The 12,481-nt window shown below is 36.8% G+C and overlaps 2 protein-coding genes across 5 annotated transcripts; both read right to left on the bottom strand.

The window, feature by feature from the left end:
• Positions 1–725: 725 nt before the first annotated feature.
• Positions 726–6,308, bottom strand: LOC102624675 (lysophospholipid acyltransferase LPEAT1). Of its 4 annotated transcripts, XM_052440977.1 has the most exons (9): positions 5,477–6,308; positions 5,241–5,390; positions 4,361–4,398; positions 4,015–4,079; positions 3,355–3,423; positions 2,783–2,916; positions 1,889–2,029; positions 1,313–1,376; positions 726–939 (listed from the first exon to the last, which is right to left on the bottom strand). In XM_052440977.1, exons 1-9 carry the CDS (start codon positions 5,960–5,962, stop codon positions 920–922), a joined length of 1,167 nt encoding a protein of 388 aa, XP_052296937.1. In that variant the 5' UTR covers positions 5,963–6,308; the 3' UTR covers positions 726–919. The 4 variants fall into 4 exon arrangements, with proteins under 4 accessions (XP_052296937.1, XP_006473465.2, XP_052296936.1 ...); XM_006473402.4 differs by lacking the exons at positions 726–939; positions 4,015–4,079; positions 4,361–4,398 and adding exons at positions 4,754–4,818; positions 5,100–5,137 and having other exon boundaries at positions 1,095–1,376; positions 5,477–6,307; XM_052440976.1 differs by lacking the exons at positions 726–939; positions 4,361–4,398 and adding an exon at positions 5,100–5,137 and having other exon boundaries at positions 1,095–1,376; positions 5,477–6,306.
• Positions 6,309–8,988: 2,680 nt separating this feature from the next.
• On the bottom strand, positions 8,989–10,235 carry LOC102624396 (peroxisomal membrane protein 11A). Its single transcript, XM_006473401.4, has one exon. It carries the CDS (start codon positions 10,097–10,099, stop codon positions 9,320–9,322), a length of 780 nt encoding a protein of 259 aa, XP_006473464.2. The 5' UTR covers positions 10,100–10,235; the 3' UTR covers positions 8,989–9,319.
• Positions 10,236–12,481: the final 2,246 nt, after the last annotated feature.

Below are 12,481 nucleotides of genomic sequence, written 5' to 3'. Positions count from 1 at the left end.
TAGCCGTAGGTCCAACCAATTGGGGCACCAACTCGCCTCAAAAGCTGATAAAAAATGCACTTCGGCTAGAACCTGGGCGCCATTTTCAAGCTCTGAATTAGCATGGCACCCACCCAGTTTTTTTGGAAAGCAGAGGATTCCACAGTTTTAGCTTCCATAAACTGTCCTATAATTTGAGTAGTGAATACGTTAAGAATAGGAGGAATGCATAGTTATGACGCTTCTCATAACCACAAACACCTAAGATTTTGAGCTACGATTCAAGTATTTTGCATCTCTTTTACGATTCGTTTTCACTAAATTGAGATGAGGCAGAAAGACTTCCTTTTTCATTGGACAACGAACAGCTTTTCTTCTCCTAACTTTTCATTTCTCTCTAAGGCCTACTAGCTCAATAGATATTACAAGCGAATGAGTGATGTTACATGCTCTAAAATATCCCACTGGACATTAGGACAACATCCGTCGGATACGGGCTTAGCTCCAAAAGACAATTCTAATGTTCATGTCGATTCAATTTGCAAATTTTGACAAGCTCCTCATCACTTGTGGAGGTGCTGATGCCATAACCTACAGCAGACTGTGACAGTCGATAGAGCTGGGAACTTTCAGCCTCTATGTATTCACCATTTAAGCAGCTCCAGTAAATTCCTAAGCCACCTCATAATGAATTAATGGAATAGATCAACTTCCTGGATGTCTATTAACTGAAAAGAGTAGAAACATCAGAGAGAGACACCTGCTTCTAGTTTAACTCCCAACAGTACTCCAAAATTGAGGTGATTGTGTTATTAACTAAGACAAATGACAGTTGAAACATCTGCACAGCTTTTCTTTTTCTTTTTCTTTTTCTTTTTTTTTTTAATCTTTCCATGAAAAAATAGAATCATACAATGAATATACAGACGGCGAATCCGAATTAGCTTTGGGATAACAAACCTGCAGGAACATGAAAGAGATGATTCAGATTTACAGGGGCATAGTTCTGTCTAAAACTGCGTCAGGGCATCTAATAGTTAACCTACTAAAAATGTACGATAAAACCGAGACACATTAGTCAGTAGCTCATAAGTTGGATGCTTTCAGAAAAGATATCCACCAGCAAGCTAAAAACTTTATTTCAATGGTCATATTTTCTATTTATAAAAAATTACAAGACAACAATGGCACACCACTTTTTCCAGCAGTGCTTTCCTGAGATAATACCAACTGAAACTAAGAAACTCAACTGAGACCAGATAACACATGGGAGCGAGGCCAAGAAATTATCAATCGTCTTTCTGATGCAAAACACTAGGCAGGCTATTATTACCATTGAGAGCAGCATGATATATTCGCTTCTCAGCAAGTCCAATATCTGACACTGTCAAATTTCTCTGCACAAAAACAGAAGCAGAAACAAATGCATGTTGATACAAATGGCAGTCCAACCTCTAGTGGCAATATTAACCATGCAGACCATAATTCAAGTAAAAGATTAAGCATCAACATCAACTTGCTTCTACCAGAACAATTTTTCCTTCAATAGATGAGAGACTAACTGGGACACTATCATATAACCATTAACATGGCTATACTTCCTACATCACCGGTTTGTCAACACCTAATCCAGATGCTCTTTCGAATATCTTTTTGCTCATTTTACCAGAATATCAACAGATTTCAACCATTGATATACATTTACAATTTTAATCCTTTGGATGGATATGTCCCAACAAAGCCTGAACAGACAACAATAAAATCAAATCACAGGTTCCCATTTAAGTTTTTCAAGGCAACAAAGTTATTGGCTTTGACACATTGGCCTTTGTAGCGGTCATCATGGAATGACCTTTAAAATTCAGTTTGAAGTCAAAAGTTCAGCTTTTGTGCAGGACGAAATCCATACCTCACTAGCCATCAACCTTCGAACGTTTTCAGCATATAGTTTGGGATCATCCTTCTCTTGCTGCGAGGGGTGGTAGACAGGTAAGCTTGTCACTTCTATGTGATTTACAAATTGACAGAGAAGAAAAAAAACATGACGTGCCTGCAAATGGAAAGATCACATTGACATTAAGAGAAAAATTAAAAGGATGTGACGGAAATATATCAAATTATCCTGACACTGTTAATACATGAGCAATTAACAGATCAATACACAGCAACACCAGATTCTTTATATTATATGCCTTTGTCATTAAGAAGAACAAGAATGAATGTAGCAACCCCAAAATAGTCAGCTTTTCATGTTTCAAAACCACCAACTTTTTTATAGTCCGAACATCTCAATGCAGGATGAATAATTAAGCCCAAGAATACAGGTGGAGTTTTCACAGACTGATGCCACAAATCTTATCATCAGCACCAGAAGAATAATCTCTTCAAATTTACAGAAAAAGAAAATGGTGAGAGAAAGGGAGAGAAAATTTTGTTTGAATAAAAAGAATGTTCTGTGTTCAGTATTGGTTATGGCATTATACAGCATTGTTCAAACTGTCTTCAAAAATCAAATCTCCCTCAAACTGGTGAAACTTGTATCATGCAAAATCTAAAATCAATTCCTAAGTTAATAATTCTACTGGCAGTACCCTATCAATCAGGTACAGATGGTCCCATATGCCAAGGAACGATTAGATGACCAAACCTTGAAATATTAATGTGTATCGCTGATGGTTCTGTAAAACAAAGTGAAGCCAAACCATATTTGGTAACTTGCATCCACCATTTCAACTCTTAAGTGTCCAAAAGTCAAAAGGAACAAACCAGCTTTCATTGTATGAAATTGTTTGAGGAGAATTACCCCAGATATTGAATCCCAGGCAGGGCTGAATCTCTGATAAGGATACCTAAGAATAACGGGGAGCACTGGAGCTCTTGCTAAAAATGCACCAGTCTTGAATGGAAGGAGATAATCACCATTTGTAGTTGTACCTTCTGCAATGAAATTGAAGATGAACATGAAATCGGCAATTGTTACTAAGCCGGGAATTTACATGCATGTCAACTTTAGAAGATATCATCATAGGGATTATCAGTTCTCGTAGCTTTATCGATTCAATTCCAGAAATTTAAAATCATGTGGTTCAAGAATCCAGCATTAGCTATGGATTTGTAAATTTAAAGGAAAAGAAAATAAAGTAATTTGCAGGTAAACCCTCCAACCATACCTTGAATCATACAAAGCCACACATAAAATCCTAGTTTTCTAAAATCACTTATTTATCACAAAATGAAAAATGTGCCATGCGAGCAATGCAAGTAATACACATAATATCTGATTGCCAGTTCAGGGGTAATCCTTATAACACTTTTGTTTATAATCAGATTGACATAGCAATCTATGATACATAAACAAGATCCAGAAATACTAACCTGGAAAAAGCATCATCATTGGAGCAGATTTATCCCGATGAGCTTCTCGAACTCTTTCAGTCACAACACCTGCCAGCAAAGGACAGATATTCAGTGGTTGTTAAAATAATTTCGCTCAAAAGGTGACTTTGTCTTTAGGCCATTTCTACAAGGGACCAATGCATGTTTCTTTGAAGAGCCGAGAAGCATAGACAATTAAAGGAAGCTGTGGGCTATAGACACATGGCTTTTGGAACACTTGATCGTTTATAGCAAGGGCACTGTAATGGGGGAGAAAAGTATGACACGGCCAAGACAGGTGAGCATAATTTGTCCTGTAATTTACAAATGATGTTCTGATTTAGTTTGAATGATGAAGCTAAAACGAGATTCCATGCTCCAGAAGCGAGCTTCCTTTTCTGCCCTACAATAGTCTGGAACAGTACACAAGGTTGACAGCCTACGGGGTCATATGGAAACCATGCTTGGTGTGAGCTAAACCTGGTTCTTTAATCTTTCCAACACTAGATCAAACACTAAGAGACATGGCAACAAATGCAGTTTGACCAAAAGAGGGGGGGGGGGGGGGGGGAGGGGGCGGGGGGGGGGGGGGGGGGGGGGGGGGGGGGGGGGGGGGGGGGGGGGGGGGGGGGGGGGGGGGGGAGGGGGGGGAACATCTACCTGAAACACCCTTGAAATCAGATGACTTAGACTCCCGCTGAACATAGACACAACCAAGGCACTTGCTGCAAAAACAAGTCAAACAAATTTAATCTCCTCCCACATTTTGTAGATACAAATACAACTAGGGGCGGAAAGAAAAAGAATTCAATACGTTTTACAACAAAAACAACAATCAAAGTATTATCTTTCCCCTTAACGATTAAGATTAAGGTACAAAATAAAATGTGAATCCTCAAATACTGTAACTAACTTCCCCAAAAAAAATGGCAATTTTCAGAATATGAAATAAGTTAATTCTCAATTATGAATGAAATTTGAGAAAGTTAGTATAAAGTGAACGAACCTGATGAGACCAACGAGGGGAAGCTTAGCAACCGATCTCTTTATAGACAATGAAACAAATTGACAAAATACAAACAGAAACAAGTCAGTGGATGCACCAACCTAATACTAACATAACCTCAAGATTGTTAAGTTAACTAACCTTGGCAACAAAGCTTGGAAAAGAAGAAGACATGTGATACAAAATATCCAAATATGATACATGATTAGATATTATTGCCCCGGGCCTTCCAGATTCTTCATCTTGATCTTTAGCTTCATCTTCATCTTTAGATTGATTTTTGGCCTCGTTGGGGGGGGGGGGGGGGGAGGGGGGGGGGGGGGAGGGGGGGGGGGGGGGGGGGGGGGGGGAGAGAGAGGGGGAGAGGGGGGAGGGAGGAGGGGGAACATCTACCTGAAACACCCTTGAAATCAGATGACTTAGACTCCCGCTGAACATAGACACAACCAAGGCACTTGCTGCAAAAACAAGTCAAACAAATTTAATCTCCTCCCACATTTTGTAGATACAAATACAACTAGGGGCGGAAAGAAAAAGAATTCAATACGTTTTACAACAAAAACAACAATCAAAGTATTATCTTTCCCCTTAACGATTAAGATTAAGGTACAAAATAAAATGTGAATCCTCAAATACTGTAACTAACTTCCCCAAAAAAAATGGCAATTTTCAGAATATGAAATAAGTTAATTCTCAATTATGAATGAAATTTGAGAAAGTTAGTATAAAGTGAACGAACCTGATGAGACCAACGAGGGGAAGCTTAGCAACCGATCTCTTTATAGACAATGAAACAAATTGACAAAATACAAACAGAAACAAGTCAGTGGATGCACCAACCTAATACTAACATAACCTCAAGATTGTTAAGTTAACTAACCTTGGCAACAAAGCTTGGAAAAGAAGAAGACATGTGATACAAAATATCCAAATATGATACATGATTAGATATTATTGCCCCGGGCCTTCCAGATTCTTCATCTTGATCTTTAGCTTCATCTTCATCTTTAGATTGATTTTTGGCCTCGTTCTGTATAATAAACCAATACTCTAATAAACTACTATTAAACTCTTAATTTAAAAAAAAAAAAAGTTCGACGTCAAAATGAATATAACCTCAGACTTTTCTTGCACATCTAGAATCCGAAACGTTTCGGTAATCCAATAGAAGCCAAGCACAGAAAGCATGACTCTGGACAAAAATCTGCCACTGACTACAATAACGGACCTTCTCCAGCCGCCCATGTGCGCGTAATCCTCCTGCTCGTCCTCGCCTCGATTCGGCGCAGAGAAGAGCGTGCAGACGCGACAAATCAAGTAATAAATAACCAATACAGTCATCGCCAAAACGACGCGTATTGGAAGCAGCGTGACCATGGCGATACCAATGAGAAACTTCTCCGCCAATGGTAGTTCGCCGCGGCCCATGGTGCCATACACGTCGTTGCGCACGTACGGAGCGAATTTCTTCTCCAATTCCTGAATGTTCTCAGCTGCGTCCGGTTTGAGAAGCGGCCGGTCGTCTTTCGCTGAGCCGCCATCGTCGGAGGAAGCCGTCGACTTGAGTTGCTTTGAATTAAGGTCTTTCAGCTCGGACTCCATTGTTTATTAAAATTAATTTTATTGAAGAACTGAGTATTTGGTTCAAACTTTGAAGCTTGTTTTTATTTATTATTGAGGCATCTTGTTGTGTATTAAACTTTGAGCAAAGAAGAGGAAAGCTAGCATTGTGGATCTAAGAAAGAAGGGTAGTGTCATGATCGATTCCGATATTCCCCTCTCCCGTCTCGTGAAGGATGCGAGTGCGTGATAAAATTCCTTAAAATATGCCACCTGGAAAGCTCAGATTTTGAGTTGGCGGATCAGCCGTTGGATGGAGAATGTAGACGGCTACGACTCTAATTCGACAATCTCATGCACCGTAGCCTTATCTATCTGTTTCTGTTTTCTTTTTGTCCAAGCTGCTTTGAAAGCTACTCTGTTTTCCACTCGCGTGAGGTAGTGATTAAACCTGGCTCACCTGTTTTTTAACTTCTTTTTTCTTTTCTTTTCTTTTTTTTTAAATTTGCGTTTTTCCTATCCTAAATAAGTGATAATTTTATGGATATTCATTAAATCTGTATTTATAATTAACTTGAGTTCGTGGGAGTTTGAGAGTGGATAATACGTATACAACATCAATGGAGACAATAACCCAATGTTATTGTTAATGTAGACCCACATTGATTATAATACAGACAGATACGTCTTCCTCACGACATTACTAGTTTATAGTTTATGTTAGTGTACTAACTCTAAAATCAAAAATATTTTTAGCTTTTGAAGGTTTCCAATCATAAATGAAACGGTTGTACGAATTTAAAGTTATTCCATCACTCACTACATCGTTCCGTCCTTACGTGGCATTAGTTTAAATGAATGTCGCAACCAAGAGATTGAAATCAAGTTTTGTACTTTTTTTTTAAAAAAAAAAAATCAAATCAAATCAAATCAATTATACCTATAAATTTTGCCAGTTGTACTTGGAACCCAGTTAACATTCTTGTATCATCTATTGTTTCATCCAGATTTAAAACTTCCCGTTCGATCGCGACACCCGACCGAGATACGAGTACACCACCAAGAGCGTCGCTGCCTTGTTACAAGCATTTAATCCGGATTTTAAATGCATAATAAATCAGAAGAAGCCGCAAACCAACTCCCATTACTTGTATCACAATTGAATAGCTGAATTTAAAGCTGATAGATACAGACAGTGAGCGACTAAAGAATGCTACTCTAGTCAACTTTTGAGCGTAGATGTATCATTGTCAAATGTCAAGAATTGGCATAAAACGGATACATCGACTTTTGCATATTTCTTTCCAAAACACCACCACATTACTCAAACTAAATCTAATCCTTACTAGGTTGGGTGATTTTGATTTTGAAGAGACTATAGAGTCTTCGGATAAATAAATAGAAACCAGGCAACAATAACCTACGGAAGAGGGGGCAACAACGCAGAACAGTACCAAATACAGTAGGTATGCCATCTGTGCTTCGATCTAAAATCCAAGGTTTCTGAAGTGTCAGACCATTGATTTTCTAATTGCTTTTATGAGTTCGCATTTCCACTTATTGTTTCACCCGAGTTTGGATTTCCAGTGAAATAGTCTCCACAGTTGCATTTCAAATCCGCAATTGTATGTTCAGTGCAGCTAGGACCAGTCACCAAATGAAGTGAGATTCAAACAGACTGTTTTAGGTGAGCATTGCAATTTATGACGGTTTCGGTCTATAAAGACCTGCCAGAGAATTAAATTATGTTTAACAATACCAATATGTTATTAACTATATTATCAACCATTGAAGTCCAGTTCACAACAATCTTGATGAGCCTACCAAACTTAGGGTCAAGCAATAACCACAACACAAAGTCACTGGACTGCTACTGGACACTGTGACCGATTTGGTTGTCATAAAAAATGGAAAGCAACTATAGAAGAATGATATAAGGAAATAGAATTTTTATGTGTTTGGATAGCTATACTGAGTTATGAGGATGCCTAGGCAAAAAGGAGTGAGAAAACTACAAATGAAAGTGATCTCTTCAGATTGCTTTTCTTTACAAGATATGATTCTATCTAAAACTAGATATGAATAGTTTAAATCACATAACGACAAACACAACTATGACAACTATCCTTCACCTTAAACAGCTCAGCTAAAATTGACATTCATGAGATTGAACAATTAACACCAAAAACAAAGCAAAAGCGCCTTTACAACAAATCCTAACTGAAATGCGGCCTGTGTATGGCTAAATGCACACAATAATAATACCTCAAAAATAGCCACCAAAATCAGCGAATCCAAGCGTCGTGAGAACTGACAGCCACTAAAAGAAGTCCTAGACAGACCACCAAAAGTGGCCCCAAGAGCCTTCCCTTCCCATCCCAGATACCATCCAATAACATTAATCCCTCAGATTAACCTTGAACAATCAAAATCTTGTTGACCAAGTTCTTCTCTTCTTCATGATAACCATTCCCTCTTGAAATTAGTTAAATTCCAACATCCCTCATCTCCATTTACCCCCTTCAAATTGCCCAAAAGTAAGCCTAAACTACCAAAGCATTCAATAAACTTGATCAGCCAAAGTACTAACCTTTCCAAATTTATGCAAGTGCTTATGGTCAAACAACCCCAAATAAAGTAACAGAGTATCTTGTTTGACAAAGTAAAACAAGCCCTTACCTAGATATTAATGTACAATAGAAAGGAAAAGATACTTTTTAGAATTTGACGAATCGGACTGCTATGTGAATCAATTCTACACTGGACTAAAGCTCTCTGTCGGCATTTTAAGGTTTGGGTTTTGGATTAACCAACAAACTTAAGATGAACCTGGCAGCATACATGAGAAAAAAGGAGAAAACCACCCAAACCTCAATCTATTTCCTAGGTGTGCTTCGAGATGGTTCAAGAACTCTTTATCTTTGATCATTAATTGACTGATTTTCCTTCAGTTCAGTGAAGGATTAATAATTGAAGCTTCAGAATCAATGGAGTAGAATTAGAAAGAGCTCACAGAGAAATGGTAAAAAATTAAATTAAATTTATAACCACATGTAACAAATTAAAAATGATCCATGAAAGAATTGCTGTTGCATAATGAATATGTTGAACTTATCATTTGTTTTTATAACGTAAAATTATTATTGAACAAATTTCATTTGATTCCCTGCCTGCATATAGTTTTATTCTGGTGGAAAAAAAAGAGAACCCCAAACTTTTCATGGGTTCGTATGGTATAATTTAAGTGACAGTACAAGAATCCTCACAGTCACTGTCACACTTGCAGCTAAAATACATAACTGCAGTATGACACCTTCGTTCACAAACAGTAGGCCTGAAGTTGATAATTCAATCAGCAAAACAAACAATCATACCTTGTCAAATAGCCATGAAAGAAAATCAGCAAGACAGCCAATTTTTATGAGTACTAATGACGGCCGACAAAAGACCGGCAGAGGCCACCCAGAGCGGACCAAATAGCATTCCTTTGCCATCACGAATATCAGCTAAAGCCATTAATCCATCAGCCAAATCTTGAACAATAGAAAGTTTCTTCATTAACTTCTTCGCTTTCAATTTCTTCATTCTTTGCTCTTCTTCTTTACATCCATCTCCTCTCGAAATCGCAATGTCAATGGTGGATGCCAAGCACGCTTCGTCTTCAAGAATCATCTTCAAATCCCTAAATTTCAGACTAATGCTACCTATATAACCAATAAACTCCGCCCAAGCACTAATCTTTTGCAAACTACGCGAGTGTTTAGGATCAATTAATCCCGATTTAGCCAACCAAATAAACTGCTCAACGAAGTAATACAAGCCTTCACCTCCGTAGGCGATAACGGAGAGAATAAGATCTTCCCTGGAAAGGGAATCGAGATGAGAGTTCCGCAAAGCGTTGACGTCTTGGACGAATTTTCCGAGTCGAAAGGCTTTGCGACTCAGTCCCACGCTGGACTCGAAGCTCTTGAGTCGGCCAGTTAGGGGAAGAGTTTCTGGAAGGACTGAAGAGGCTAAGATGATCTTCGTCGCGTATCTGGAGAGTTTGAGAAGCTTGTCAACGCCGTCTCGTTTCGCGAGATATGCTTCTAAATGGTTTAAGAAGTCTCTATCTTTGGGCTTTGAATCAGCGGACGATTTGGAGGGAGCGAGGGCTGTTGAAGCTTTGGAGGGATCCATGGAATTGCGATTGCTAATTTGAAGGGTCTCTTGGGGAAGCAGCTGTGTGGGTCGGTATAATCACAATACGCATAGTTGGCTGACTGACTGAATTGGTTGTACGTGAAACGACGAAGTTTTAAGGCGGGATTTGTAAAAGAGAACATTTTTTGGTTGAACGTGATTCGGTACATTTAAAATTTTTTAAAAAGGAAATCTGCTAGTCATTGTTGTGCGTGCCACTTCAAGTCATGACGTGGCGCGAACGCAACGGAGGAGGGCGCGTGGGCGTCTGGTAGGGGCTAATCACGGTGCTCTTTTAGATAGCGGGCGATCGTCAGAGCCAGGACGAATTTGGGCCAATACTTAGTTTCGGAAGAACAAAGTAGGCCCAGCCTGGACCCTAGCTCCACAAAAGTTTACTATGTAGTGCGGAAGAATTTAAGCCTTGTTGATTTCGCAATGCACATTTGACTTTTGAGACTCCCCACTTCTAAAATTGATAGCTTTCGGATCGTCTGCAAACTCGTAATTTATTCCATAGGATACATGTATTGCTTCCTTCTTTTCCTTTTTTTCTTCTTAAGGGAAAAAGGTTGTTTTAAGTGTTTGTTTAGTATTTATATCTTAAATGATTTTTTAAGATATTCTGCTGTTAAATTTGTTGCACTTCCACCTTTATTTTTTGTGCTTTTACAATAATATCCTTCTATTGATTTTGAGGACATTAAAAAGAATAAAAAATTATTAATTTACCAACTTAACCTTAAAAATAAAATAAGAATTAATTTTATTTTTCATGTTATTATTTTTCTTTTAGGGTTAGCTTGAAAAATTATTTGATTTTCTTTTTATTAATATCCGGGTAAAAGCTCGTTTAGTCCCTATATTTTGAAGTTAGTGTCCGTTTAGTTCCTATATTTTTTTAGACATTATTAAAAAGAAAAAAATAAATTACCAGTTTAACACCAAAAAATAAAATAAAATAAAAAATATATATTAATTTTTGTGGAACACACTCTTGAGTTAAAATATTAATTTTTCTAAAAAAATTGATAATGTAATTTTTTACGATATTAATTTTTTAGACATACGTGAGCTTCCACAAAAATTAATATATACCTTTTTTGTTTTTATTTTATTTTTTAGTTTAATTTAATAATTTAATTTTTTATTAACATCCAAAAAAGAAACATTATTGTAAAAATGTAATATTGTAAAAGCAAGTTAAAAATAATAAAAAATAATGGCACAAGTGTCAATATTTAGTAGCAGGGACGTTTTGAGGTGTTTTTAAAAATACAGAGACTAAATGGACACTAACCTCTTATATATAATATAAGGACTAAACAAGCTTTTACCCTTAATATCCCCAATATAATTGCAAGGGTATTATTGTAAAAGTAATAAAAAAATAAGGGCAGATGAGTAACATAAATAATAAGAAGATTGTTTTGTAATATTTTCAAAATAAATGAAGTGTTAATATAAAGATATGATCAATTAATGGTGCCTTGAAGAAAATATATCTTTTTATTTAAAGATGCATTTACTCATCACACCATTTCAATTTGAATTAGTGGCAGTGGTTTATTGACCAAATTTATATCATGATCTAACGGACATGAACAAAGGGCAATCGTGAAAGGTGAATACAGTCATATACACATTATTTATTTATATTGAATAAAACTTTTACCATCTCTCCAATAATCTGCAATTGCCATTCTGCACAAATATTTCCTTCATCCATTTTCATTCGTTTGAAATTTGAGATTAGTTAATAAAAATAAGATCCAGAAAATTGTCTTTGCTGCCAAATAGCAGCTCTGTACACATTTGAGATTTCTTTCAATGACAAAAGTTTGTATAGCTTTGCCACTCACACAGAGTGTAGAAACTAATAAAGATCCCAAGTTTCAAATCTCAATGGGTACACCTGTCTTCGAATTTGTTTTTATTTATTTATTTTATAACAAAAATTTGAAATAGATTCCCACTACTACCTTGGTTAAAAAATAATACCACCCAAATTTGGTTTGATCCGAGGTCAATTCGAGTTTTTGATCCGATCCAATATGAATTAGGTGTGGTTTGGATTATAAATTTGGATTGTGTTTGAATGATTTTTTTCTCAATTCTATTAACTCAAAATTTGATTAGGTTGATCCGAACTTAAATCTATTTGGTAAGTGTGGTCCGTCCTTTTAATAATTTTATATAGTGGTCTATGCCAATCTATTTTTTGTAGTTGTTCCCTTTTACAACGTTGTAAATTTAAATTTATATTAAAAAAATATAAATGCACGCATCTTAGAATGATTATATAATTAAATACCTAGTATTATCATTATCCTTATATAGTTAATATTTGGGGGTAACGTGTTTATTAGGGATGGCAAA

Source organism: Citrus sinensis, chromosome 5, assembly GCF_022201045.2.
Source record: "Citrus sinensis cultivar Valencia sweet orange chromosome 5, DVS_A1.0, whole genome shotgun sequence".
In the NCBI taxonomy this organism is placed as follows: domain Eukaryota; kingdom Viridiplantae; phylum Streptophyta; class Magnoliopsida; order Sapindales; family Rutaceae; genus Citrus; species Citrus sinensis.
Note: the sequence above shows the minus strand (reverse complement) of the source record. Positions and strands in the feature narration are given on the sequence as shown.